The sequence below is a fragment of the Oryctolagus cuniculus genome, chromosome 17 (genome assembly GCF_051225735.1).
Source record: "Oryctolagus cuniculus isolate XC-2025 breed Fujian yellow rabbit chromosome 17, ASM5122573v1, whole genome shotgun sequence".
NCBI classification, from domain to species: Eukaryota; Metazoa; Chordata; class Mammalia; order Lagomorpha; family Leporidae; genus Oryctolagus; species Oryctolagus cuniculus.
The window spans coordinates 13,338,345-13,365,884 of record NC_142883.1 but is presented as its reverse complement, the minus strand read 5'-3'; the positions used below and the strand labels follow the sequence as shown (position 1 = coordinate 13,365,884).

At 45.5% G+C, this 27,540-nt stretch overlaps 1 protein-coding gene across 2 annotated transcripts; it reads left to right on the top strand.

Moving 5' to 3' along the window:
- PSMD12 (proteasome 26S subunit, non-ATPase 12) lies at nt 1–27,492 on the top strand. Of its 2 annotated transcripts, none has more exons than XM_008271732.5 (11): nt 1–192; nt 7,603–7,662; nt 7,750–7,878; nt 12,500–12,607; nt 14,339–14,443; nt 18,792–18,941; nt 19,029–19,163; nt 21,914–22,026; nt 22,648–22,822; nt 26,055–26,132; nt 26,964–27,492. In XM_008271732.5, the coding sequence occupies exons 1-11, from the start codon at nt 85–87 to the stop codon at nt 27,171–27,173; spliced, it is 1,371 nt and encodes a 456-aa protein (XP_008269954.1). In that variant the 5' UTR covers nt 1–84; the 3' UTR covers nt 27,174–27,492. The 2 variants fall into 2 exon arrangements, with proteins under 2 accessions (XP_008269954.1, XP_089172898.1); XM_089316772.1 differs by lacking the exon at nt 1–192 and adding an exon at nt 258–622.
- The last annotated feature ends 48 nt before the right edge of the window (nt 27,493–27,540 follow it).

The window sequence follows — 27,540 nt, the reverse complement described above, 5'->3', positions numbered from 1 at the left end:
GAGTGGAGCCGCGGGTGGCTTCCGGCGCGGGTGACGAGTGGTGGCCGAAGCGGGGCAGCAGCTAGGGACGCTCGGGCAGGGACCATGGCAGACGGCGGCTCGGAGCGGGCTGATGGGCGCATCGTGAAGATGGAGGTGGACTACAGCGCCACGGTGGATCAGCGCCTGCCCGAGTGCGAGAAGCTGGCCAAGGTGAGGGGCGGCCGGCCGGCTGGAGGCGGGCGCCAGGGGCTGAGTCACGGCGCCGAGCCTGCTTAGGCCTCAGGGGGCCTGCGGGCTGGCGCTCGCATCCCCCTATGGCCCATCCAAGTCCTGGCTGGGCCTGCGTGGCTGGGAGACGGCGCAAGCCCGAGGACGCTCGTGCCGACGGCTGCCCAAGCCCTCCCCGGGACCGGTGGCCACTCGGTCCTCGCAGGGGATGGGGCTTCGGTGGACACTCCGCCTTTTCCTAGATGCTCTTTGACTTGCGTCCGCCCCGGCAGCTTCCCAGGGGCGAGGGCCGCTTCAGCGTTCGGGCTAGGCGGGGCTCTTTGGTGGTGCGGCTGAAACGCGTCTGAATCGGGGTGGTGTGCCCGGGCTTTGGCCACTGTCCTTAAGGAGTGCGTGCCCGGAGGAATCTGAGGTCTGCCTGGCGCCGTCTCCCGCCGTTGTGGAGGGCTCCTGGGCTCAGAGCGGGGTGCGGTTCGTTCCTGCCGGCGTGTGTTTTGGACGTGGAAGAGTCGGGAGATGGGCATGGGGGCGCCGCCGCTCCTGGAGAGGGACCTGCAGGAGAGACGAGTGGGCGGTCGGGGGCAGAGCCGCCGAGGGGTGGGGGCCCCGCTGTCGGGCAGCGGTGTGTCATTGCAGCCGGCGACAGGCAGACTCTGGGGTTCAAGACCAGGTTTACCTGCCCAGGGTCTGGGTCCTGGCTGAATCTACCCCACACGGCCTCCGTGAACTCCTTGATCAGTCCAGCCGCAGGCGGTGAGATGGGTTCGCCAGGGTGGCTTTTGTTCCTTAAGGAGCCGTAAGGAGTGGGTCACCTTTAGTTCTTAGGAGGAATCCTTTCTAATGCGTCTCTTTAAAAGGAAAGATGTTTAATGGGCTGAGAAAGGCGGCGTTGACTTGCGTATTAGGTTCTGCGTGCTTCCTTGGGCTTGCGTGTCGGCGGTGTAGATTCCTCCTGAGCTGTCCCCCAGCGGGTGTGGAGACACATCATCGGCCACACGGGGCTGGGAAGCTCAGCCGCCTCCGACGCGGGCAGGTGACCCGAGCCGCGCGCGTGCAGGCACCAGTTCGCACAGCCCTCGGCAGCAGGCATTACTTTGCTCTTATTTCACAGACAAGGAAACCGAGGCCAGGAGAGGTTGGGTCACGTGTCCCAGGGTCACACACCGGTAGTGGCAGAACCAGGTGCACACCCTACAGACGATGATAGGACTTGGAAAGGAGTCAGCAGCTCCCCACCTCCAGTTAGCCTTTGCCACCTGGACATGAAAGCTGAGCCTAGGCAGCCCTACTGATTTGAGGGAGAAACCAGGAACGTGGGTTTTAAATTATTATTTACTTATTTGTGTGGGGGAGAGAGACAGAGAACTGACTCGTTCACTGGTTCACTGCCCAGATGGCTGCAGCAGCTCAGGCTGGGCCAGCTTGAATCTGGGAGCCCAGAACTCAGTCTAGGTCTCCCAAGTGGATGGCAGGGACCCAGCTACTTGAACCATCATCTGCTGCCTGCAAGGTGCGCACTGGCTGAGAGCTGGAATGGGGAGCAGAGCTGAGACTTGAACCTAAGCACTCCAGTACGGGATGTGGGTGTCGCACATGGCATCTAAACTGCCCCAGGAATGTGGATTTTTATGTGAACTACCTTATTATTTATCTAATACTGTGTAAATCCAACCAAAGGTACTTAAACAGGCCAGAGGCAGCCTCTGACTCTCCACTCTGGACTTAATAGAGTGATAGTGTCTATAAGAGAGACAAATCGTTTGTTTTAAAGAAATACAGCTATTCCTAGAACTGAGGCCTAGGAGGGAAAAAAAATCTCTTTACAACAGCCTTCTGTGTGCAAAACCAGTGCTGGACACTGGGGAGTGGGAAGATCATTAGACAAAATTCTTTTATTTGTTTAGAGATTTATTTTATTCACTTGAAAGGCTGAGTTACAGAGAGAGAGAGAGACAGAGGTCTTCCATGTGCTGGTTCACTCCCCAAATGGCCACAATGGCCAAGGCTGGGCATACTGGAGCCAGGAGCCTCCTCCTGATCTCCCACAGGGGTGCAGGAGCTAAGCACCTGGGCCATCTTCTGCCTTCCCACGCACATTAGCAGGTGGCAGATCAGAAGTGGAGCAGCCAGACTTAAACCAGCGCCTATTTGGGGTGTTGGTGTTGTAGGCTGCAGCTTTACCTGCTGTACCAGCCCACATTTTGTATTAATTTTTTAATTCTGTCAAGCATAACTTGGGGGGAAGGGGCTGCCCATAACAATTATACATTAGAAAGTAGAGGACATTTTAGTATACATTCTTTTATTTCTATTTTGAGCCTGCCAATAGAACCGGAAAGGCTGTGTGGTTTTCGCCGGGAGCGGCCCAGGCAGATCCTGCTCCAGGCTCCTGGCAGGCAACGCGAGTGCTCTTTCTGCTGCATCCACTGCCTCTAACGGATTATCAAATCTTGCTTGGTTTCCCTCAGACATTTTTGTTTTAAGTGTGAAAGACATTTGAAAATAAAAGCTATCTCACTATCTCACTTCACTGGAGAGAAAAATTGGTTTAAGTTTCTTGCCCAGGGTAACATGGTAGTAGAGCCGGCAGTTTGGCTGCAAAGCCTGGTTTGTTTTAATTTTCATTTCTTATCTAAAAGGCAGAGAAAGAGAAAGATTTTCCATATGCAGATTCATTTCCCAAATACCTGCAACAGCCAGAGTTGTGCCAGGTCCCTGCTATTGCAGATTTAAATTCTGGTGAGACAGGGAAGCTAGCAAACAAGAGTTAGGGTCGAGTGTTAGAGAAGGAGGCGACTACTGATGTTACTGATGTGAGAGGGCGTTATCTAGGAACACCTCCCTGAAAAGGTGGCGGTTAACGTCTTGTTTTCCAGACTGGCTGTGCAGTACCACATGGCTCCCTCACTTCCAGGGTGCAGTTCTTCAGTACCTGTGTTTCTGAGTTAGAACCCTGTATATTAAATTACGCTCTGCTGCTCCCAGCCATGACTAATAGTGCAGGGTCGGTATCTCTTATCTGAAATGCTTGGGACCAGAAGTATTTTAGATTTCAAAATCTGGGATATTTGCATACATATAATGAGAAATCTTGAAAATGGAATACAAGTCTAAACACAAGATGCATTTTTGGGGGGCCACTGCTGTGGTATAGTAGGCTAAGCCTCCTCCTGCTGTGCTGGCATCCCTTTTGAGCACTGGTTCAATTCCCAGCTGCTCCTCTTCCAATCCAGCTCTCTACCTATGACCTGGGAAAGCAGTGGAAAATGGCCCAAGTCCTTGGGCCCCTGCACCTGTATGGGAGACCCAGAAGAAGCTCCTGGCTCCTGTCTTCAGATTGGCCCAGCCATTTGGGGAACGAACCAGTGCATGGAAGACCTTTCTGTCTCTCCATCTCTCTGCTGTAACTTCACCTCTCAAATAAATCTTTTTTTAAAAAAAGATGCATTTATGTTTCTTACACATAGCTATACAGTAGCTTAAGTGCACCTGTGCTTTGACTGATATAACCTGTCACATGAGATCAAATGTGGATTTTTCCACTTGTGATGTCTTAGTGCTCAAAAACTTTGGATTTTTAAAAATTTTTTTATTATTTATTTATTTGACAGGTAGATTTACAGGCAGTGAGAGAGAGAGACAGAGAGAAAGGTCTTCCTTCCCTTGGTTCACTCCCCAATGGCCGCAACAGCCGGAGCTGTGCTGATCTGAAGCCAGGAGCCAGGAACTTCTTCCAGGTCTCCCACACGGGTGCAGGGGCCCAAGGACTTGGGCCATCTTGTACTGCTTTCCCAGGCCATAGCAGAGAGTTGGGTTGGAAGTGGAGCAGCCAGGACTAGAACCGGCACCCATATGGGATGCCGGTGCTTCAGGCCAGGGTGTTAACCTGCTGCGCCACAGTGCCGGGCCCCAAAACTTTAGATTTTTAATCTCAAGATTAGGGATGTTCAACTATAATTGAAATTGTGACTGTAGATTCACTATCTCAGAGGACTGTATTTTACATTTTAACTGTTTTGGGGCCTCATTTTGTTGCCTGGTAGTAACCTTTCCCTAAGGAGATTACTTGGTAAAAGCAAAGTCCTCATTTAAACTAGCATGGTAGGTGGAGCAGTGCGGTGCAGTGGGAGGAACATTGGACTGCAAGGCAAGCCCCCGCCATCTGGTTCTGTTCATTTGTTTGTGGCTGAGAAAGTCATGGAAGCTGTTTGGTACACAGTGTTTTCAATCTGTCAAGTCGGGTAATTGGGGTGCGTGTTGAGCTGTGGCTGGTTAAACTACCACCTGGAGTGTCCGCATCTTGTATTGGAGTGCCTGGGATTGAGTTCCCTCTCTGCTGCGGACCCAGCATCCTGCTCGTGTGCTCTGAGAGGCTGCCGGTGACAGCTCAGGGACTTGAGTGCCTGGCACCCATATTGGAGGCCCAGATGGAGCTCCTGGCTCCTGGCTCCTGGCTCTGGTCTGACCCAGCCTTGGCTGTTGTGGCCATCTGGGGAGTGAACCCGTGGATGGAAGATCTCTGCCTCCGCTCCTTTCTTCCTCTTGCTCTGCCTTTCAAGTAAACAAGCTTTTTCAAAAGTAAAATAAGGTGATTGAAATATCTCTAGCAGTCTTTCTAGTTCAGAGACTGTTTGTTCTTTTATGATTTATGAACCATCAACTCTGGAGAATTTATAGATTTGTTCATTGTTCTTATTCTCTGATGAACATTTATTGTATACTGTGTCTGTAAAGCTTTCAGAATTAGTGCTCCTCTTTGCTTAAGAAATATTTTCTCAAATACATTAATAGTCTGTGTATCCTGGGAAGCAGCAGGTTATGGCTCAAGTACTTGGGTCCCTGCTACCCACATGGGAAATCAGGATTGAGTTTCTGGCTGCTGGCTCCTGGCTCCTGGTTTTACCTTGGCCTGGCCCCTGCTGTTGGAGGCATTTGAGGGGTGAACCAGCAGATGGAAGATCTTGCTTTGTCATTCTGCCTTTCAAATAAATATAAATTAAAAAAATTTAAAGATGTGTTAGTATGTCCAGCATTGTGGTGTAGCGGGTAAAGCTGTCGCCTGCAATGCACTGGTTCGAGTCCCAGCTGCTCTACTTCCTATCATGCTGCCTTCTGATGGCCTGCAAAAAGCAGCAGAAAATGGTGCAAGTGCTTGGGCCCCTGCCATCCATTTGGGAGATGCAGAAGAAGCTCCTGTCTTCAGCCTGGCCTGACCCAGCCCCAGCCATTGTGGCCATCAAGGGAGTGAACCAGCAGATGCAAGATCCCTCCCCATCCACCTCCCCCTCTCTAATGGCCTGGGGGAGCTGCAGTGGATGGCCCAAGTGCTTGGGCTCCTGCTACCCACATGACAGACCAGGGTGGGGCTCCTGGCTCCTGGCTTCTACCGGGCCCAGGCCTGGCCATTGTGGCTATCTGGGAAGTGGGCCAGTGGATGGAAGATCTCTCTATCTCTACCTCTCTCTCTCTGTGGCTCTGCCTTTCAAATAAGCAAATAAAATCTTTAACAGAAAAAAAAGTCCAAACATTTGTGTTCTCAACACAAAAGCTATTTAATTAGTTTCTTTCATTAGTGAAAAAGGAGAATCCTCATGTATTACCCATGAATGTCATTAAGATAAAAACTTTTCGTTTATGGTTAGAACTTTTTTTTTAAGATTTATGTTTTATTTATTTGAAAGGTAGAGTTACAGAGAGAGGATGCAAGACAGGTTCACTCCCCAAATGGCCACAACCATCAGGACTGAGCCAGGCTGAAGCCAGCAGCCTGGAGCTTCTTCTGGGTCTCCCACGTGGGTGCAGGGGCCCAAGCACCTAGGCCATCCTCTGCTGCTTTCCTAGGCTCATTAGCAGGGAGCTAGATCTGAAGTGGAACAGATGGGTCTCGAACTGGCACCCATATGGGATGCTAATGTCACATGCAGAGGCTTAGCCCACTACACCACAGTACAGGCCCTAGAACTTTTTTTTTTTTTTTTTTAAGATTTATTTATTTGGAAGTCAGAGTTGCACAGAGAGAAGGAGAGGCAGAGAGAGAGAGAGGTCTTCCAAACGCTGGTTCACTCTCCAGTTGCCACAATGGCGAGATCTGTGCCTGTCCAGAGCCAGGAGCTTCTTCCAGGTCTCCTATGCAGGTACAGGGGCCCAAGGACTTGGGCCGTCTTCTGCTGCTTTCCCAGGCCATGGGAGAGAGCTGCATCAGAAGTGGAGCAGCTGGGACTTGAACCAGTGCCCATATGGAATACTGGCATTGCAGGCAGTGGCTTTACCTGCTGCACCACAGCGCCAGCTGCCCAGAACATTTTTTAAATAAAACCCTCCTCATCAGTTCCAGTTCATTATCAGCATTGTGTACATGATAGTCACTAATATCAGTATCTTAAATAAGTACAATTTTTCTGCTGTAGTTTTTGCTTTTTATCAAAAATATGTGCCTCTTAATAGGATTTGTTTTAGTTCTCATATTTTACATAAAATATTTTCATATCTTAAAGTATATACCAGAGAATGTTTTCTTTTTACATTTGAGCTAGGGGTGTGAAGACGTTATATAGGTTGGCCAACAGGGTGTGTTTGCTGTGGGTCGGTGTTTGTGTAAGAGAGTGTCTTCCAGTATAGGGTGCCTGGGGTTCTCAGGTGCTCTCCGTTTCCTCGAAAGTCAGTGGCAAATTGACTAGGCTTTCTTTGATAGCCAAAGTGACAGAAGGAGAGACATCTATCTATCGGTTCACTTCCCAAATGGCTGCAACAGCCAGGCCTGGCCCAGGCTGAAACCAGGAGCCAGGAACTCCATCTGGGTTTCCCACATGAGTAACAGTGGCCCAAATACTTGAGCCATCGGCTGTTGCCTTCCCAGGTGCATTAGCAGGGAGCTGGATCAGAAGTGGAACAGCCGGGGTGTGAACTAGCACTCTGGTATCAGATGCTGGCATCACAAATGGCAGCTTAACTCGCTGTGCCACACGCCAGCCTCTAAACTCTTGTTTTAAGTGTGTGTTATGGTGAATTTAAAAAGAAAGCATTTGTTTTCCTGTTTTTATTCTTCACAGATGCATGTGACCACCGCCTAGTGTCTGTGCAGGACAAGATAAGTGTGTGTTGCCATAATGAGCTGATAAATTAGAATCCAAAACAAAGACCTAGTGTTTTTCTCAAGTGTTGAATCCTTGTTGTGTACACACAGTTCAGTTTCTTCCACACAGTTGAAAATAGCTTGTGGGCCCCAAGTAGGGGTCTGTAGACTTAAACCCACTGGCGAAGCAGGCACAGTCATAAAAGTGAAAGTGGTCCTTTTCCTCTACAATAGGCTACTGGTTTTTCTGTGTCAAAGCATCTCATGTTAGATTAGTTTTGGGTAGTGTTTTCATTGTTCGTTTTTATCTTTTGTTTTAGGAAGGAAGACTCCAAGAAGTCATCGAAACTCTTCTTTCTTTGGAAAAACAGACTCGTACTGTGAGTAGATAACAGTAAAAACTTCAATTAACACTAATTCCATTTAACATTGTTCCGTTAACTTGCAACATATTTTCATTCCTACAGGCTTCCGATATGGTGTCTACATCCCGTATCTTAGTTGCAGTAGTGAAGATGTGCTATGAAGCTAAAGAATGGGATTTACTTAATGAAAATATTATGCTTTTATCAAAGAGACGGAGTCAGTTAAAACAAGTGAGTGTGCGGGTTGCTGACGTGGCTTGGTTGTCTCCGTGTTGCCCTGGTCTTCATTGTTATGACTTTAAGTGGTTGGTTTGTAATTTGTTGAGGTGATCATCTGAATTGGTTAACAATATCTTTTTTTTCTTTTGTTAGATTTATTTATTTATTTGAAAAGGCGGAGTTAGAGGAAGAGACAGATCTTCCAACTGCTGTTTCAACCCCCAGATGGCAGCATTGGAGCTGGGCTAGTCCAAAGCCAGGAGCTTTTTCAGGGTCTCCCACATGTGTTCAGGGGCCCAAGCACGTGGGTCATCCTCTGGTGCTTTCCCAGGCACATTAGCAGGGAGCTGGATCAGAATTGCAGCAGCTAGGACTCGAACCAGCATCTATATAAGATGCCAGTGTCGCAGGTGGCAGCTTTGCCCACTATGCCACAACGTTGGCTCTTTATTTCTTAACATACTCTCTGGCCTTTTTTAGATAGATCACTCATTTGTTTAAAGATTTGGCAAATTCTCTTGGTCTTTTATAAATCTGGACTTTGTTCACTGCTTCCTTATTCTTTTGCCCGAGATATATTTCAATATCATTGGTAGGAATAGATTCTATTTTTTACATTTATATCTCATTTTGGCCGGCGCCGTGGCTCACTTGGTTAATCCTCTGCCTGTGGCTCCGGCACCCCGTGTTCTAGTCCCAGTTGGGGCACTGGATTCTGTCCTGGTTGCTCCTCTTCCAGGCCAGCTCTCTGCTGCGGCCTGGGAGTGCAGTGGAGGATGGCCCAAGTGCTTGGGCCCTGCACCTGCATGGGAGACCAGGAGGAAGCACCTGGCTCCTGGCTTCGGATCGGCGCAGTGCGCCAACCGTAGCAGCCATTTGGGGGGTGAACCAACGGAAGGAAGACCTTTCTCTCTGTCTCTCTCACGGTCTAACTCTGCCTGTCCAAAAAAAAAAAAAAAAAGGAAAGAAAAGAAACATCTTATTTTAAGATGCTGTGTCCCTCCCAACCCTGACTCCTTGGCTGTTGTGGGCATTTAGGGACTGAGCCAGTGGATGGGGGGGGGGGGGGCTCTCTGTCTCTCTGCCTTTCAATTTAATTTAAGTTAATTTAAAAAAAATGAGCAGCAGAACCTTTTTAAAAATGTGCTCCCTGAATAGTTTCTGGGTTCTTTACATTGTAAAAGAGGATAGTAGCAGAACCAAAAATAATCACAGAGAAGTCTCTTCTCCAGAACCCTGTTGTATTAATTATATTGCAACAGATTGGGCATTATAATAAAATGGGTTAAATTGGGTGTTTAGCATAGCAGTTAAATTGCCATACCTGGTTCAGGTCTCAGTTCCATTTCTGATTCCAGGTTCCTGGAATGTGCACCCTGGGAGGCAGTGGGTCATGGTTGAAATATTTGGGTCTCTGTTATCCACACTGGAGACCCAAATTGAGTTCTAGGCTCCTGGCTTTGGCCTGGCCTGGCCCTGACTGTTGGAGGTATTTGGGGAGTTAACCAGCAAATAGAAGATTTAGTGCAAAAAAAAAAAAGGAAATCTGTGCATACTTACATAATATAAATAAATAACAAGAGAATAGTGACAGGTGAGAGTAGGAAAAGTGATTAGGATTACTAAGGAAGTCTTCTTGGAGAAAGAGAAATTTGAGTCGGTCTCACAGCTGGCTAGTGACAAACAGAACAGGAGTCAGGACTGCTCTTTCCCTGTAACAGGTTATGTACAGACTGTCTTCAGAGCTGTGGAAACTGCTTACGAGACTTGAAATGTCCTTGTTCTTTTCCAGTAATAACTATTTAAAAAAAAATAAACTGGGTACTTTTTTATACTTTTTTTAGTTTGTTTATTCATTTTTACTTATTTGATAGGCAGAGCAATAGAAAAGTAGAGAGAGATCTTGCATCCACTGGTTCACTCCCAAATGCAACAATCAGGGCTGCGCCAGCTAGAAGCCAGGAACTCAGTTCAGGTCTCCTGTGTGGGTGGCAGGAACCCAACTACTTGAGCCATCATCTGCTGCCTCCCAGGTGCGCAATGGCGGGAAGCTGTGTTGGAAGCAGACAGGACTGGATTCCAGGCTCTGATAAGGGCTGTGAGCATCCCAAGTAGGGGCTTAACCCCCTGAACCACAATTCCTGCCCTTTTTATTTATTTATTTTTTTTTTGACAGGCAGAGTGGACAGTGAGAGAGAGAGAGACAGAGAGAAAGGTCTTCCTTTTGCCGTTGGTTCACCCTCCAATGGCCGCCGCGGCCGGCGCGCTGCGGCCGGCGCACCGCGCTGATCCGATGGCAGGAGCCAGGAGCCAGGTGCTTTTCCTGGTCTCCCATGGGGTGCAGGGCCCAAGCACCTGGGCCATCCTCCACTGCACTCCCTGGCCACAGCAGAGGGCTGGCCTGGAAGAGGGGCAACCGGGACAGAATCCGGTGCCCCGACCGGGACTAGAACCCGGTGTGCCGGCGCCGCAAGGCGGAGGATTAGCCTAGTGAGCCGCGGCGCCGGCCTCTGCCCTTTTTATTTTATTCTTTTAAATTTTCTTTTGCCTAATTTATTGTTGTGTTTTTAATTATATGACTGTTTCAGCAACATATTTATTTCAAAGTTACTTCAAGTAGTAAATTTGCTGCCCAATTTAAATCTTTATAAGTGCCAAATATAGGACAATGAGTCGTAATGGGTTAAACAAACTTAGAAAGCAATGATTTTTTAAAAAACATAGCCTTTTTAGATTGCTTAAAATAAATGGTTTGTAATTCGCCATCACTTGAGTACAGGACCTCACTTGACTCCCCATGACTTCCCCACTGAGCCGCAGGATGTTTGCTGATGTGAATATTGATATAGTTGTGTTTTTTCTCATATTTCTGTTAATGTATATTTTGCACAGCTTTAAGAATTGTTAAGTTATGTGCTGTTCTAGAAATCATTATAATCTTAGAGTGAGCATATGTTTTATGAGATACTGCATGTCCCAGAGACTTGTGCTTATTGAAAGAAAGTTGACATTTTACAGCAAAATTTTAGTTTTTGAAACCCCTGTTTTTCAGATGGGTAAAGGTTTAACCTGAACTACTTGGAACATTAGTGTTTTTCATGGAAATCTTCCTAAGTTAGGCTTTTTATTTTCTGTCTTAAAACATATGTGTACTTAATGTAATTTAACGTTTACTTGATGGCTCAGGGTCCTAGATATTATCAGTGATTTTAACTTGCTGTTTAAAATCTAGATAGGGGTTGGCAAATGATGAGCTGCAGACCAAACCCCACCTGCCACCTGTTTCTGTAAATAAAGTTGTGGTGCTGTGGTATAGCCGGTAAACCTGTCGCTGTGGTGCCAGCATCCCATTTGGGTGCCGGTTTAAGTCCCAGCTGCTCTACTTCTGATCCAGCTCTCCACTCTGGCCTGGGAAAGCAGTAGAAGATGGCCCAAGTGCTTGGGCCCCTGCACCCACACGGGAGACCTGGAAGAAGCTCCTGCCTGGCTTTGGATCAGCCCAGCTCTGGCCATTGCAGCCATCTGGGGAGTGAACCAGTAGATGGAAGACCTCTCTCTCTGCCTCTGCCTCTCTGTAATTCTGCCTTAAAATAAATAAATCTTTTTTTTTAAAGTTGTTTGAACATAGCCATGGTCATTTGTTTATAGATTGTGTCTGCCAGTTTTTTTTTTTTTTTTTTAAGATTTATTTATTTATTTATTTGAGTGGTGGAGTTAGAGAGGGAGGGAGGGAGAGACAGAGAGAGAGGTCTTCCATGAACTGGTTCACTCCCAAGTGGCTGCAATGGCCAGATCTGAACCTGTCCAAAGCCAGGAGCCAGGAACTTCTTCCAGTCTCCCACACGGATGTAAGGCCCAAGCACTTGGGCCATCTTCCACTACTTTGCTAGGCTATAAGCAGACAGTTGGATTGGAAGAGGAGCAGCCGGGACACAAACCAGCGCCTGTATGGGATGGCGGCGCCACAGGTGGAGGCCTAGACTGCTAATACACAGTGCCAGCCCTCTCCGCCAGCTTTTGAGTTACACAGGTAAAGCTGAATCATTGCCACAGAGACTATATGATTATGACCCACAACTCCAAAACATTTACAAGATAAATATTTGCAAAAACTTATAGAGCCTGTTTGCTACATCATAGAATTTAGACCTGGAGGGAGTGAATGTAGTCCAAACCGCTTGTATTACCTGCTGAGGAGAGTGAGGGCAAGAGGTTCTCTGTCTGGGCTCAAGTGAGTAAGGGTGGCTGAGGCTGCACCCGCCCCGCCCAAGGTGGGCCCTCTGCCTCTGCCCCGACCTCCTTTTGCTCGGTCACAATGTCAGCTGCTCCTGGCTTCCAGCCACTGCGGAGCTCTGCTTTCTCTTCCTCTCCGCCCCTCCCTTGGCTGCCATTTCTCAGATGCTTGTCGAGTTGGCTGCATCTTCACATGCAAGGCTGCCCTAACCTTGGCAATGTGTTCCTTTGTGTTCAGTGCTTCTTAGCCATCAGGAAGATTTTGGTTTTTTGACAGGCATTTCAGGTATCTAGAGCTGCCTGGGGAGACCAGGTTTGACCATAGCTCTTCTATCAGTAAAATACATGTTTTTCCTCTTTGAGAAAAGAATTTTATTTATGAATGGTTTTTGCTTTTTAGGCTGTTGCAAAAATGGTTCAACAGTGCTGTGCGTATGTTGAAGAAATCACAGACCTTCCAATCAAACTTCGATTAATTGATACTCTGCGAATGGTCACAGAAGGAAAGGTGAGTTTTCTGTTGGCACAACTCACAGTGATAAATCTCTTACCTGCTTCCGGACATACTTTGTGTAAATATGTATATTTTAAACAGTGGCTATCTTGGTACATCCAAATTTTTCCAGCAATTAAGTGATCTTATCCAAAATCTCTGCGGCTACTTGTGTGCTTTGAAGAATAAGCAAAAATTCTACTGAGCCAGAGAGTGGGGAAAAGGACATTGAGACATTGAGGGAATTATATACAAGGATACCAAAAGTAAGAAACACATAATGTATTTAGTTTGGTATTACTGGAAATTAAGGGTGGGGCTGTTGCACAGTAAAGGCTGAGGGGTTGAGCATGCCTAAGTATGAAAATTCGCTCTGTGGATTCTTGGGTATAGTGATATTTTTAATATTTAATTTATTAGAAATTATAAATCTGACATTATTTATAGTTTCAAAAATACTAGCAACTTTAATACTTATCAAGATTAGATATTTTTAAAGAAAAAAGTTGTACTTAAAGATAAGTCAGAATTATAGCATTGGTTGAATTATTGATACTGGATTTCTCATGCTTGTGGGGAGCAACCCGGACTAGACTAAGTTACTGGAATTAAGACTTATTCTATGCATCTGCTCTCCTACAATATGGCGCTGAGAAGGGAGAAACAGCTTCTACACAGCTGCCTCCAGTTCAACCAATAAACTGTAGGACCTGCTCCTGATTGGAGGAGAGCAGCGTACTCGGCGTATGGGTAGCAGAGTTGGGATTGGTGAAGAGGACTATAAAGGAGGAGAGAGAGACCATGCACCAGGGAACATCTAAGGGCAACACCTGAGCAGCCCCCGAGAGAGCCGGCCGGCGGTGTGCTGCTCCCCCGCGGAAGTGGGGAAAGTGGCAGGGGGAACCGCCCTTCCACGGAGGTGGAGGGACGGTAGCCAACCCGGGAAGAACCAGCAGCAAACCCGGGGAGGGCCGAGCAGACGAAAGAACAGCGCAGGGTCCTGTGTCGTTCCTCCACGAAGACGGGGAGCGACAATGCTGTTTATAAATTGTGACATTTTTTAAATAATTCTTTTAGGCCGGCGCCGCGGCTCACTAGGCTAATCCTCCGCCTAGCGGCACCGGCACACCGGGTTCTAGTCCCGGTTGGGGCGCCGGATTCTGTCCGGTTGCCCCTCTTCCAGGCCAGCTCTCTGCTGTGGCCAGGGAGTGCAGTGGAGGATGGCCCAGGTGCTTGGGCCCTGCACCATATGGGAGACCAGGAAAAGCACCTGGCTCCTGGCTCCTGGCTCCTGCCACCGGATCAGCGCGGTGCGCCAGCCGCAGCGCGCCGGCCGCGGTGGCCATTGGAGGGTGAACCAACGGCAAAGGAAGACCTTTCTCTCTGTCTCTCTCTCTCACTGTCCACTCTGCCTGTCAAAAACAATAAAATAAAATAAAATAAAATAATAATTCTTCTAAAGGCATTTGCATTTTTTATTCTATTTTGATGGCTTATATATAACTCTGTTAGTTCAACACAGTAATTTCATATTTGAGTTCTCAAAGCAAAGCTGTAAAATAAGGATAATTTATAGAGACATTTTCTTTAAGGTTCTGGTTATACTTGTGAAATGTAAAATGTCTCACAGCTCTATTTGTAGATAGAGGATAAAGCACTTGTTTGAATAATAGTTCAAGTCTATCTTTTAAAATTTTAACACACTTCTACAGGAATTTTGATAAGTTAAATGTCCTTTAATTGTAGATTTATGTTGAAATTGAACGTGCGCGACTGACTAAAACTTTGGCAACTATAAAAGAGCAAAATGGTGATGTGAAAGAGGCAGCCTCCATTTTGCAGGAATTACAGGTAAGTTGCTACTTTGGAAGTTTTAGTATTTTAACAGTATTTTCTGTGGCAGTAACGTACTTTAGCACCTTATCACTTCCTTCTAAACCACCAAGAGCAAAAGTGAATGTAAGGGAATGTGAGGTCATTGTGCAGGTAGAAATTGGGAGATCATAGGCCAGCTAAACTCAACTGCTGAGTTATTCTGAAGAAAAGTTCGGATCAACAGACTTGTCGTAATTTTGCCCTATCATCTGAATACTTAAATTCTCTCTAGAACTGAAATAAAATATGATTGGTGTGCCATTCACTTGCCTTGGGAATCTGCTGTCAGTCACTGGCTTCAGTGTCAGAGAATAGTTGATGGGTGGTGAATTCCTAGGCTTAAAGAGTCCTTAAGGTGAGATAACCAAGAACTAAGAAATCGAAAAACTGTGGATTCTCTCACTAGAAAAATGTATATGAACTATGCTCAACATTTTGCAAATGTTGAGTGAATTTACACTCTGTTCTTGGAACCCATTAGGGTTCCTCATTGAGTTAAATTGATTATTCTAATTTTGAAATCATGTACTTTATCCATTCTAGCTGCAGGAAGGGAAAACAATAACATGACTAGGAAGGTCTTATGTTCTACAGATTATTTTTTTCCCAAAAAAATTATGTCTTGATATGTAGGTTTCTTATTTAATGTTCCCACACAACACTTTTATCCCCATTTTTCAGCCAATGAAACTGAGACTCAAAGGAGTTGAGTAACTTGCCTAAGGTTGTTGCTAACAGATGGGGATTCCTAATGGTTCTATTTGTCTTGATCCTAGTTTCATTTTTATTAGTAGATATTATTTTTAGAGCAGCTCTAGGTTCACAGCTGAAGTGAGTGGAAAGTGCAGAGTTCCCATGTATCCTCTGTCTTTGAATTCCCCTTCAGAGTGGTACATCTGTTATAGTGAACCTGCACTGACATATCAGTACCCCAAATCCGTATTGTACATTAGGGTTTGCTGTTGGCAAAAAAGTTCTCTGAGGGTTCTTTTTTTTTTTTTTTTTTTTCTTTCAATATTTATTTATTTGAGAGGCAGAGCCACAGACAGAGGGAGAGAGAGAGAGAGTAAGGTCTTCCATCTGGTGGTTCACTACCCAGATGGCTGCAATGGCCAGGACTGGGCCAATCTGAAGCCAGGAACAACTTCTGGGTCTCCCACATTGGTGGGGCCCAAGCACTTGAGCCATCTTCCGCTGCTTTTCCAGGCCTTGGGCAGGGAGCTGGATTGGAAGAGGAGCAGCCAGGACTTGAACTGGTGCCCGTATGGGATGCTGTCACCGGCGGCAGAGGCTTAATCCACTATGCCACGGCAGTGGGCTCACTCTCTGAATTTTGACAAATGTATAATGTCATGTGTCATCCTCCATTGTGGTATCATAGAAAATAGTTTCATTGCCCTAAAAGTCCTCTGCTTTGCCTAAACATCTCTCCTTCCTCCTAACCCCTGGTGACCACTGTTCTTTTCACTGCCTCCAGTTTTACCTCCAAAACATGTGGTTTTTAAGATTTTTTTATTTGAAAGACAGATTGAGATCTTCCATCTACTGGTTCACTCCTCAAAAGCCCACAACAAGCAGGGCAGGTCCAGGCCAAAACCAGGAACCAGGATCTCAAGCCAGGTTTCCCACAGGTGGCAAGGACCAACTGCTGCCTCTTGGGGCATTAGCAGGAAGCTGGGGTTGGGAGCAGTTAGGACTTGAGGCCAGGTGCTCTGATAAGAGGTGTGGGCATGTGTGTCCAAAGTGCATCTTGACTGCAGGTCCACGTGCCTGCCTCTGTTTTGTAGCCAGGTGGATTATTTGCCTCATGATTCAACATCCCCTGTGAGATGATCTTGTCCCCCCTTGCATAAAGCTGTGGATCATGTAAGGTTTACAGGAGGAGTGCACGGAAGCCTGTGACAGGGAGCATAGGGCTGCCGTCAGCATGGTTTAGACTCTAGGAAACTGTGGGATCATTGACTTCATTTCTTTAACAAGTAAGTGTCAAGAAAAAAAGATAAGAAATATATTTCCCAGCGGCCAGTGCTGTGGCGTAGCAGGTAAAGCTGCCGCCTGCAGGTCCAGCATCCCATATGGGCGCCAGTTCGAGTCCTGGCTGTTCCACTTCCAATCCCACTCTCTGCTATGACCTGGGAAAGCAGTAGAAGATGGCCCAAGTCCTTGGGCCCCTGCGTGGGAGACCCAGGAGAAGCTCCTGGCCCCTGGCTTCGGCCATTGCTGCCAGTTCGGGGGTGAACTGTCAGATGGAAGGCCTCTTTCTTTTTCTGCCTCTCCTCCTCTCTCTAACTCTGACTTTCAAATAAATAAATAATCTTATTAAAAAAAAAAGAAGTCTATTTCCCAGTCACACAGTCTGGGCTCTTTTTGGATTCTAATTTGATTAGAAACCTACCTGAGAGGCAGACATTTGGTCTGGTGGTTAAGGTGCCACTTGGGATGTCTGTATCCCACATGTGTTCCCAATTTTGAGTCCCGTCTCTACTCCCAGTTCCAGCTTCCTGCTACCCACATGGGAGACCTAGATTGAGTCCTCAGTCCTAGCCTTGGTCTGGCCTTTGGGGACCAGTGGATGAGAGATTTCTGTCTCTCTCTGCCTTTAAAAATGATAAAATAAATAACATTCTGTAAAACTTAAGTGACAGGGCTAGTGCTGTGGCAAAGTGGGTTAAGCCATTGTCTGCAGCACCAGTATCTCATATGGGCACTAGTTTGAGTCTCGGCTGCCCCACTTCTGATCCAGCTCTCTGATAATGCACCTAGGAAAGCAGCGGAGGATGGCCCAGGGTCTTGGACCCCTGCGTTGACGTGGGAGACCCAGATGGAGCTCCTGCCTCCTAGCTGCAGCTGTGTCCATCCCTGGCCATTGCAGCCATTTGAGGAGTGAAGCAGCAGATGGAAGATTCTCTCTCTTTGGCTCTCCCTCTCTCTCTAACTGACTTCCAAATAAATAAATTAATTTTTAAAAAACACTAATTGAGATGATTGGATACTGACCACATATTTGGTGATATAAGGAACCTTTAGCTATGATTTTCTTCACAGTTTATCTTTCTTACCTTAGATAATAATATTTATATAATATGTTATATGAAATTTGATTCATATTACTTGATACATAAAGAGTAGATAAAGATGTATCAGTGCAACATTGATGATTCATTATGTTTGTAAGTTTTCTTAATAAAAAAGTATAAAGAAGAAGGTGAAATAAAAATATTTTCAGGCCAAAATAATGGATGGCTGCTGCCTTCATTCCACTTTGTAAGTCTGGTGTCCTGGATTTTCTGAATTCATTTATAGTATAAGCAAATATATTATAACTTTTTAAAAAGTATTTATGTAATTTTCTAGATTGTTCTAACTCTGCGTTCCACAGCCATTACTAGTCCTATTAGCCTTTTTAACTGACTTTGAAAAGACCAACGCCTTACTTTTATATAATGGTTTCAACTACTTTTTCATATTTAAAGTTATAATTTTCTCATTAGCCATTAGGAAAATGCAGATGTACCACTACATATCTATTGGAATGGCTAGCAATTTCTAAAATCCTAACTGGGTTTCAGTTGGACCACTTACATATTTATTGTTGGAGGGAATGCAGAGTGGTTCAGCCGCTCTGGAAAACCGTTTGGGAGTTTCTTATAAAGTTAAACACGCACTTATCTTGTGGCCCAGCAGTTCACTGAATATTTACCTAGGAGGAATAAAAATGTAATAGTCACACAAAACCTGCCCTCTGATGTAAGGGTGACTTTGTTTGTAATAACCAAAGCAGAATCCGCCCAGGTTCCTTCAGCAGGTGAGTGGGTAAGCTGTGGTTTTCTGTGCAGTGGTGTACTGCCAAGCAATAAAACAGAACAAACTACTGATACACACCACTTGAATGACTCTTTTACTTCAAGGCCTTATGCGGGGTGAATAAAGAATTTCAGAAGATTGCAAGCTATATTTGATATTCTTGAAAAGACAAATCTGTAGTGGCAAAGATCACTGGTTGTGAGGGCTTGCAAGTGAGGGGGTGTGTGCCTGTAGGAAGGTGCACGAGGGGCTTAAGTTGTATAGAACTGTTCTGTATCTTCATTGTCGTGGTGGTCATACTAATCAATCCCTGTGTTAAAATTCTTAGAACTTCCCCAAAAAGGGCAAAAACCCATTCTGCATAATTTCTTAAATTATAATCTCCTAGAGGTAACTAGCTTTCTATGTAATCCTCATTCCCTTTATACCTGATGGGTCTTATATTTCAAGGGTGAATATTTACTATATGTTTATTTCTGTTGCAATTCATGCAAATTGCTAAGTATTATCAACCTGCTAGGTGGAAACTTACGGGTCAATGGAGAAGAAGGAGCGCGTGGAGTTCATTTTGGAGCAAATGAGGCTCTGCCTAGCTGTCAAGGATTACATTCGGACACAAATCATCAGCAAGAAAATTAACACCAAATTTTTCCAGGAAGAAAATACAGAGGTAAGCTTATCTCAGACTACATGATTGCTTTAAAAGTATTTGAATAAAACCTGTGAACCCCAATTGATTTTGTCAACTTTTTTTCAGAAATTAAAATTGAAATACTATAACTTAATGATTCAGCTGGATCAGCATGAGGGATCCTATCTGTCTATTTGTAAGCACTATAGAGCCATCTATGATACTCCCTGTATACAGGCAGAAAGTGAAAAGTGGCAGCAGGTAAGAAGAGACTTAAAATTGATACACTTATTAGGAAAAACTTGCTTTTTAAAATTCTCATTCTATTTATTTTGAGAGGTAAAGAGAGATACAAAACAGCCATCCATTGGTTCATTCCACATGTGCCCACAGTAGCCAGTAACAGACCAGGCCAAAGCCAGGAACTAGGAACTGAATCCAGGTCTTCCACCTGGATGTCAGGGGCTCAACTACTTGAGCTGAGACTGAAACCCAGGCACTCCAGTGTGGTTTGAAGATGTCCCACCTAGCAGCATTAGCCCCTGGGTCGAGCACCTGTTCCAGAACTTAAATTTTTAATTTACTTTCAGCCATTTTAACTGCGAACATTAGGTGCAGTTGGTGTGGTATGGCTTTTCATTTGTCATGTTGGTACTTAATACATCTTTATGAATTAAGACTAATTGGGCAATAGTTTAAATTGTATGTCATTTATTTATTTATTTTTGTTTTCATTATTTGAAAGATTTTCCTTCTGCTTGTTCACCTCCCCCAACCCCCGGCCCTAGATGTCTGCAGTAGTCAGGGCTGGGCCAGACTGAAGCCAACAGCCCTGAATTCAATCCAGATCTCCCATAGGGGTTGCAGAAATCCAATTACTTGAGTCATAATTTGCTGCCACCCATGGTGCATGTTAGCAAAAAGCTAAAACTGAAGCATAGGACTGAGACTTGAACTCAGGTCATGTGAGATGAGATCCTGTTGTCCCAAGCAGCATATTTTGTTGTTGTTTTAAAGATTTATTTATTTAGTTGAGAGGCAGAGTTACAGAGAGAGGGAGAGACAGAAAGGTTTTCCATCTGCTGGTTCACTCCCCAAATGGCTGCAACGGCAGGAACTGAGCCAATCAGAAGCCAGGAACCAGGAACCAGGAGCCTCTTCTGGGTCTCCCACATGGGTGCAGGGGCCTAAGCACTTGGGCCATCTTCTACTGCTTTCCCAGGCTGTCAGCAGGGAGGTAGATGGAAAGTGGAGCAACTGGGACGCAAACCGGCACCCAAATGGGATGCCAGTGCCGCAGGTGGATGCTTAACCTATTACGGCATAGCGCCAGCCTCCCAAGCAGTATGATAGCCACCATGCCAAATGCCTGCCCCTATGTATCACTTCTCCTTTTGTTTTTTGTTTTTTCTTTCTTCTTATTTTCAGATTTAAATGGGTAGCAAGGGCCCAAGCAATCAGGCCATCTTCCTCTTCTTTCCCAGGTGCAGTAGCAGGGAGCTGGATCAGAAATGAAGCAGCAGGCACTCAAACTGGTGCTCATATGAGATGATGGCGTTGCAGGTGGTGCTTAACCTGGTGTACTGTAATGCTGGCCCCTGTGTATGTCACTTCTGATGAAATGCAGGCGTGTTGTTTAAAATACGGACAGCAGGGCGCAGGCGTTCAGCCTAGGGGTCGAGACATGTTTTTATCAGGGTGCCTGGCTCCACCTCTAACTCCTGACTCCATCTTCCCACTAATGCAGACCCTGGGAGGCAGCAGTGATGGCTCAAGTAAATGCATTCCCGCCACCCAAATGGGAGATTGAATTAAGTTCCGGGCTCCCAGCTTCAGCCCAGGCTCGTCCTAGCTGTTGCAGGCATTTAGAGAATGAACCACTGGATGGGAGCTCTCTTATCATCTCAAATAATAATAAAAATATGCAGCAGGTCACCTGCTAACAAAATTTACAGATGAAGATCCAGCATTGTTTTGGAAAGTTATTTTACAAAAGCTGTTTTAATGAGCTTGTATGTATATTCCACATTTATGCTGCTGTTATAAGAACTTTTTCTTTATGTATTTGTCAAAAATGAATGTCGGGGCTGGCTCCGTGGCACAGTAGGTTAATCCTCCGCCTGCGGCGCCAGCATCACATATGGATGCCAGTTCTAGTCCTGGGCTGTTCCTCTTCCAATCCAGCTCTCTGCTGTGGCCTGGGAAAGCAGTGGAGAGTGGCTCACGTGCTAGGGCCCCTGCACCCACATGGGAGACCCAGAGGAAGCTCCTGGCTCCTGACTTTAGATCAGCGCAGCTCCGGCCATTGTGACCATCTAGGGAGTGAACCAACGGAAGGAAGACCTTTTTGTCTCTCCCTCTCACTGTCTGTAACTCTACCTCCCAAATAAATAAATAAAATCTTAAAAAAAAAAAAAAGTGAATGTCAAGAAAAATATCAGCTGAAGTAGTAACTGAAAGTAGCAAAGGTTTATTGTAATGGTTTTATAATAAATAATAAAAACTAAATATTACAGAAAGACTCTGAGAGGGGCTGGTGCTGTGGCACAGCAGGTTAAGTTGCCACCTGCAGTGCTGGCATCCCATATGGGCGCTGGTTCGATTCTTGGCTGCTCTGCTTCCAATCCAGCTCCCTGCTAATGTGGCCTGGGAAAGCAGTAGAAGATATCCCAAGTGCTTGGGCCCCGGACCCACGTGGGAGACCCGGAAGAAGCTCCTGGCTCCTGGCTCCTGCCTGGCCCAGCCCTGGCCATTGTGGCCATCTGGGGAGTGAACCAGCAGATGGAAGACCTCTCTCTATCTCTCCTCTCTTTCTGTAACTCTGCCCTTCAAATAAATAAATAAATCTTAAAAAAGAAACAAAGACGTTGTGGAAAGGGCAGCCTGGGAAGACTTTTCCACCCTAAGACAAACACAAGATGACTGATGGAGTTACTGCAGTTTTTCAGTTCTTGCCAAATTGCCGTTATGTTTCCCTTGCAAATAACCTGTTGTGTTGTATAACTTTTTAGGCCCTGAAAAGTGTTGTTCTCTATGTTATCCTGGCTCCTTTTGACAACGAACAGTCTGACTTGGTTCACCGAGTAAGTGGTGATAAGAAGTTAGAAGAAATTCCCAAATACAAGTAAGCATTTTCATAATTAGCATAGAGTTTCTCACGAAAAACATTTTAAAGAAAAATCGGTTCACCTAAGTGAATATTCCTTAACTGGTCACTGATAGATTATATTATAGTATAAAAGAGGGATAATACAAGCGGTAATATGTCCTTTAGCATTGCATTAGAAATTAATAGATGACTGTTGCAGTCATTTGGGGAGTGAACCAGTGCATGGAAGATCTCTCTCTTCTTCTCTCTGTACCTCTGCCTTTCAAATAAAATAAATATTATTTTTAAAAAATATTATAACACATTTTGTTTTTCAAGAAGAAGTTTTATATCAAGCCCACATCCACAGTTTTTGGTTAGTTAACTGTTTTATAAAGTATTATCATTAGTGGGGACTTTGATTTTGTGTTTCATTAGTGTGTTCACAGTTATTTCAGAGACTGACACATACAGTGCAGGAGAGCAGAATGTGAGCTGTGGAATGCTGTGTTCAGAATTTCTGTGGGAACCTGGTAGTAAAGTTGGGAAAATATGTGTAAGCAAATCATGTCCTGTTCCACTCGATAAAAATGTGTAAAAGCAGTCTTTTGATTTTTTATTATAGATTTGAAATATTAAGTTTTGTACACTTTACAGGGATCTCTTAAAGCTTTTTACCACGATGGAGCTGATGCGCTGGTCCACACTTGTCGAGGACTATGGTGTGGAATTAAGGAAGGGGTCCCTGGAGAGTCCAGCCACTGACGTCTTTGGTTCTACAGAGGAAGGGGAGAAAAGGTGGAACGACTTGAAGAACAGAGTGGTTGAACATGTAAGAATTTGTGATGGGATGATTTTTATTTTAGCCTTGAATTAGTAAATTTGCTTTGGCAAATTCGAGCATGATGTTATTTTTCAACTTTCATAATCAAATGTTACTTTTATTTGTTAATGTCTTTAATACTTTAGGATATTTTTTGTATACACAGTGTAATAATGATATAAATTGGTTGTTTAAATGTTTCTATTGTCCAAAGCATTTCCATTTATCTCATTCATTTACCTTTTTTTCTCCTATTTTTGGCTTTTCAGAAAAAGTAACTGTTGTATCATGTGTCATTTTGAGAGAGAACCTCTCAAGAATCCAGATTCTTAACAGTTTATAAACCTGATTTCCCAAGAGCTGGACAAGGGGAGTTGTTCTTCCTGATACTCGCTTGTCTAGGAAGTGCAAAAGCCCATAAACCTGCACTTTGCTCTTGGTAGCACACAGATTGGATTATGTGACTCTTCATTCATTCATTCCTATAAGAGACATTCATCGTGAGGCACCTGTGCCAGACACTGCACAAAGTCCTGGCACATGGGATAATGAGACACGATCTCTTCAAAAAACTTGAAAGAGGACAGGTGTTTGGTCCAATGGTTGAGGCTTCTGTGTGCCTTTCTGGAGTTCCTGGCTTCAGTACCGCTCTAGCTCCTGACTCCCAGCTTTCTGCTAACGTGGACCTGGGGAGGCAGTCGCGATGACTCCAGTAATTTTAAGCTTAAATGATAAAAGTTTTCTTTCCAGGCACATGGAAACCCAGCAGATGGGAGTGACATATCTCTGCCTCTCACATAAAATTTTTTAAAATGAGCTTAAAAATCACAGGGAAAGATGTATTTATGAATAAAAAGTAATAAACATAAGTATATAAAGAGTAGAGTGGGACATAGGGAGAAAGTTGATTGATTCCCCCGGAATGATTGAGGTGAAATTTGTAAGAAGAGTGTGAGGTTATCTTGCAGGCAGGAGGGCAGTGACGGCATTCATGTAGGCAGAGGGTATGGTCTGAGCAAAGGCATAGAGGCACAGCCACTAAAGGAACTTCGAGAGCTAAACACGAAGAAAAAAGATGGAGCTGAAGAAGGGGTCTGAATCAGAAGAAATTGTATATACCCCGTTATGATAATTTTTTATACAGATTTATTTATTTATTTGAAAGTCAAAGCTACAAAGAAAGAGAGGGATGGAGAGAGAGAGATTTTCCATCTGCTGGTTCATTCCCTACAAGGCTGCTATTGCCAGGTCTGAGCCAGGCAGAAGCCCTGAGCCAGAAGCTTCTTGCGGGTCTCCCACGTGGGTGGCAGGGACCCAATAATTAGGCTACTTCTGCTTTTCCCAGGCTATAACAGGGAGCTGGACCAGAAGGGGAGCAGCTGGGACATGAACTGGTGCCCATAGGGGATGCCAGCATCACAGGTGGCTTTACCTGCTATGCCACAGTGCCAGCCCCCTGTAAGTGAACACTTTTAACAGAATGCTGCCGGCTGGCGCCGCGGCTCAATAGGCTAATCCTCTGCCTACGGCGCCGGCACACCGGGTTCTAGTCCTGGTTGGGGTGCCGGATTCTGTCCCTGTTGCCCCTCTTCCAGGCCAGCTCTCTGCTGTGGCCAGAGAGTGCAGTGGAGGATGGCCCAAGTACTTGAGCCCTGCACTCCATGGGAGACCAGGAGAAGCACCTGGCTCCTGGCTTGATCAGCGCGGTACACCAGCCGCAGTGCATGGGCTGCGGCAGCCATTGGAGGGTGACCCAACGGCAAAGGAAGACCTTTCTCTCTGTCTCTCTCTCTCACTGTCCACTCTGCCTGTCAAAAAAGAAAAAAAAAAAGAAAAGAAAAAAGAGGATACTGCCCATGCTGGTGTTTCATAGCCTCCTGGATGTAGAGTCTGGATTTGAAAGTCTGTAGAAGGCTGGAGATAAAGACTGGTTCATTGTCATAAGGCAGAGGCTGAGGGATTGAAAAATGTCCACGGAATGAATGAAGGAAAGAAACCGCAGCCTGTAGTCAGTGATTGGATTTAGAGGTTGAAGGAAAAGGAGGAGTGTAGAGCCCTTGGCTGCTCTCTGAGAGGTTGGTGTTGCCATGGCCTTGGTCGTGACAGGTGGCGGGGCGGGGGGTGGTGGTGCAGCTTTTTCAAAGTCCATTTTCTCCTTACTGTTCTCTGGTTTTCCTTGTGAGTGCCGGTGTTTTGTTGATGACATCAAGTCCTTTCCAGCAAAAATTAGGAAATGTAATTTTAAGTCACCTTTAGCTGGTTGGGATAATGGTAAAATAAGTATTTTGGGATGGTCTCCAATTATTTTTTTAATTTTAGCCTTTAACACATAAGTGTCATAATTAGAAAAGCTTAACTTCCGATTATTAGATTTAGAAAAACTACTTAATTATAGTTGTAAGTTTTAAACGACTAATTTAGTTAAAACAAGCATATATTTTGACTTTATTTTTGAAAAGCAAGGAGAGAGAGAGAGAATTTGTCCATCTGCTGGTTAGCACCCTAAATGCCTCCAACAGCCAAGAGACAAGAACTCAATCTGGGTCCCCACATGAATGGCAGGGACCTGGGTACTTGAGCTGTCACCTGTGGCCGCTGAGGGTGTACAGTAGCAGGAAGCTGGGATCAGAAGTGCAGGCGCTACTCAAGTCCAAGGGCAGTGGAATGGGATGCAGGCATCCCAAGCAGTGTCTTAACCTCTGTGCCACATGCCTGCGCCCTTGACTAGATGTCTAAAGTGTGGGCTGGCGTTGTGCACAGCAGGTAAAGCTGCCACCTATGGGCATCCCATATGGGCACCAGTTTGAGTCCTGGCTGCCCCACTTCCAATCCAGTTCCCTGCTAATGCACCTGGGAAAGCAGCAGAAGATGGCCCATGTTCTTGGGCCCCTGCACCCACCTGGGAGACCTGGATGGATTCCAGGCTCTTGGTTTCAGCCTGGCCCAGCCCTGGCCATTGTGGCCATTTGGGGAGTGAACCAGCGGATGGAAGGTAACTTATCTCTCTCTGTCCCTCCCCTCCCCTTTCCTCTGTAACTCTACCTTTGAAACAAAAGAAAAAAAGAAGAGTTGCGTGAGGTATTCATAGTGAATCACTCTGAACAACCACACAAACAAACATCTCAGTGTTTGGTTTTCTTATTGAAGTTGAGAACAGCGTAGAAGAGTGAGGGAACTTGGATGGACGGGCTTTCAGCCTTACTGACAGCTCTGTGTCCTCTGCCCTCTGCCCTCTCCCCAGAATATCAGAATAATGGCCAAGTACTATACGCGGATAACAATGAAGAGGATGGCACAGCTTCTGGATCTGTCCGTTGACGTAAGTAGGATGCATCATTGTCAGAGTTGTTAGCCATTCATTTTGAGTATCCATCAACTTAGAAAAATAGAGAAAATCCATCTTGTTTGATCAAATTGTAAGTATCTTGAGTATCAAAAATGGCCTAAATACTGAGTTTATGTTTACATTGCTATTACTTAGACTAGTTGGACACTTAAATGTTAGTTCTCTGTAGATTAATGTGGAGTCCAGAGCGTGACTAAAATACGAGAGGAGGGCATGCCGGCAGCCCACCGGGTGCCAGCGCTTGCTGGAAGCGTACTGCACTCGGCGTGCATTTCAGGGCGACAGAACGGACAGCGGACAGGGAGATGGGAGTTGGCTGAGAGTGGCCTGAGGGCCATCTGTGGTGCCTGAAGGAGCTGTGACAGTTCCGCTCAGAGGGAGGCCCGTGGAACGGTCGCGCTGGAAGCTCCGTCCTTGCTTAGCTCGCTGGCTGTTCTCTGGAGGAGGGACCCAGAGTCCTGGGAGCAGGGAGGTTGCCCTGGGGCTGTGTCCTTGCCAGATGGCAGAGCAGATTCCAGCCCACGGCCCCTGTGCCATGACGTCTTCGAAAGCAGAGTAGAGCAGCTGATTGCTGACCTAAGCACAGGCTGCTGCTCCACAGGGCCGGCACTTGCAAGGTCGCAGGGCAGACTCGGAGGCAGCCCTGCTCATCCCCGGGCGTTATCAGAAGTCCGTGGTTCTGACAGTGAGCGATGAATGTGCCCCTGCATGGTCTTGCATTCTTGGCTGAAGTGTGGAAGATGCCCTCCATCAGTCTGTTTGTTGTCTGTGGTCATCCTGCCTTAATCTGTGTCTCTCTTGCAGGAATCGGAGGCCTTTCTCTCAAATCTGGTGGTTAACAAGACCATCTTTGCTAAAGTAGACAGATTGGCAGGAATTATCAACTTCCAGAGACCCAAGGATCCCAATAATTTATTAAATGACTGGTCTCAGAAACTGAACTCACTGATGTCTCTGGTTAACAAAACGACACACCTTATAGCCAAAGAGGAGATGATACATAATCTACAATAAGGGCCTTACTGCTTTAAGAAAAGAGTTAAAATTGGAAGTCATTAAAAAAAAAAAAAAGACTGTTACCCTGGTGTATATGTTGTGTTTTTTGTTTTCTCAGCTCCTTTGTCTAAAATTTTGAAATAGTAAATATGTTTGAGGCTAACTTTTGAGTATGCAATTGGTGCAAAAACGTGCCACATTTCTGTTGACTGAGCACATAAAATCTGTTATAACTTACCCAAATATGTTTTTATATCACTTGAAGACTTTTTAGCTATTATTTGTTTTCATTGAACTAACAACCATAGTAAAAATAAAAGCAGTATATGCACATTTACTTGCTATAGTTACCTTTGTTTCTAGACATTTTGTGTGGTAATGATTT

Coding starts and splice junctions, on each gene's coding strand:
- PSMD12 (XM_008271732.5), top strand. CDS start 85: ATGGCAGACGGCGGCTCGGAGCGGGCTGATGGGCGCATCGTGAAGATG. Junction 12,608..14,338: donor GAATGGTCACAGAAGGAAAG/GTGAGTTTTCTG, acceptor CTTTAATTGTAG/ATTTATGTTGAAATTGAACG. Junction 14,444..18,791: donor CCATTTTGCAGGAATTACAG/GTAAGTTGCTAC, acceptor TCAACCTGCTAG/GTGGAAACTTACGGGTCAAT.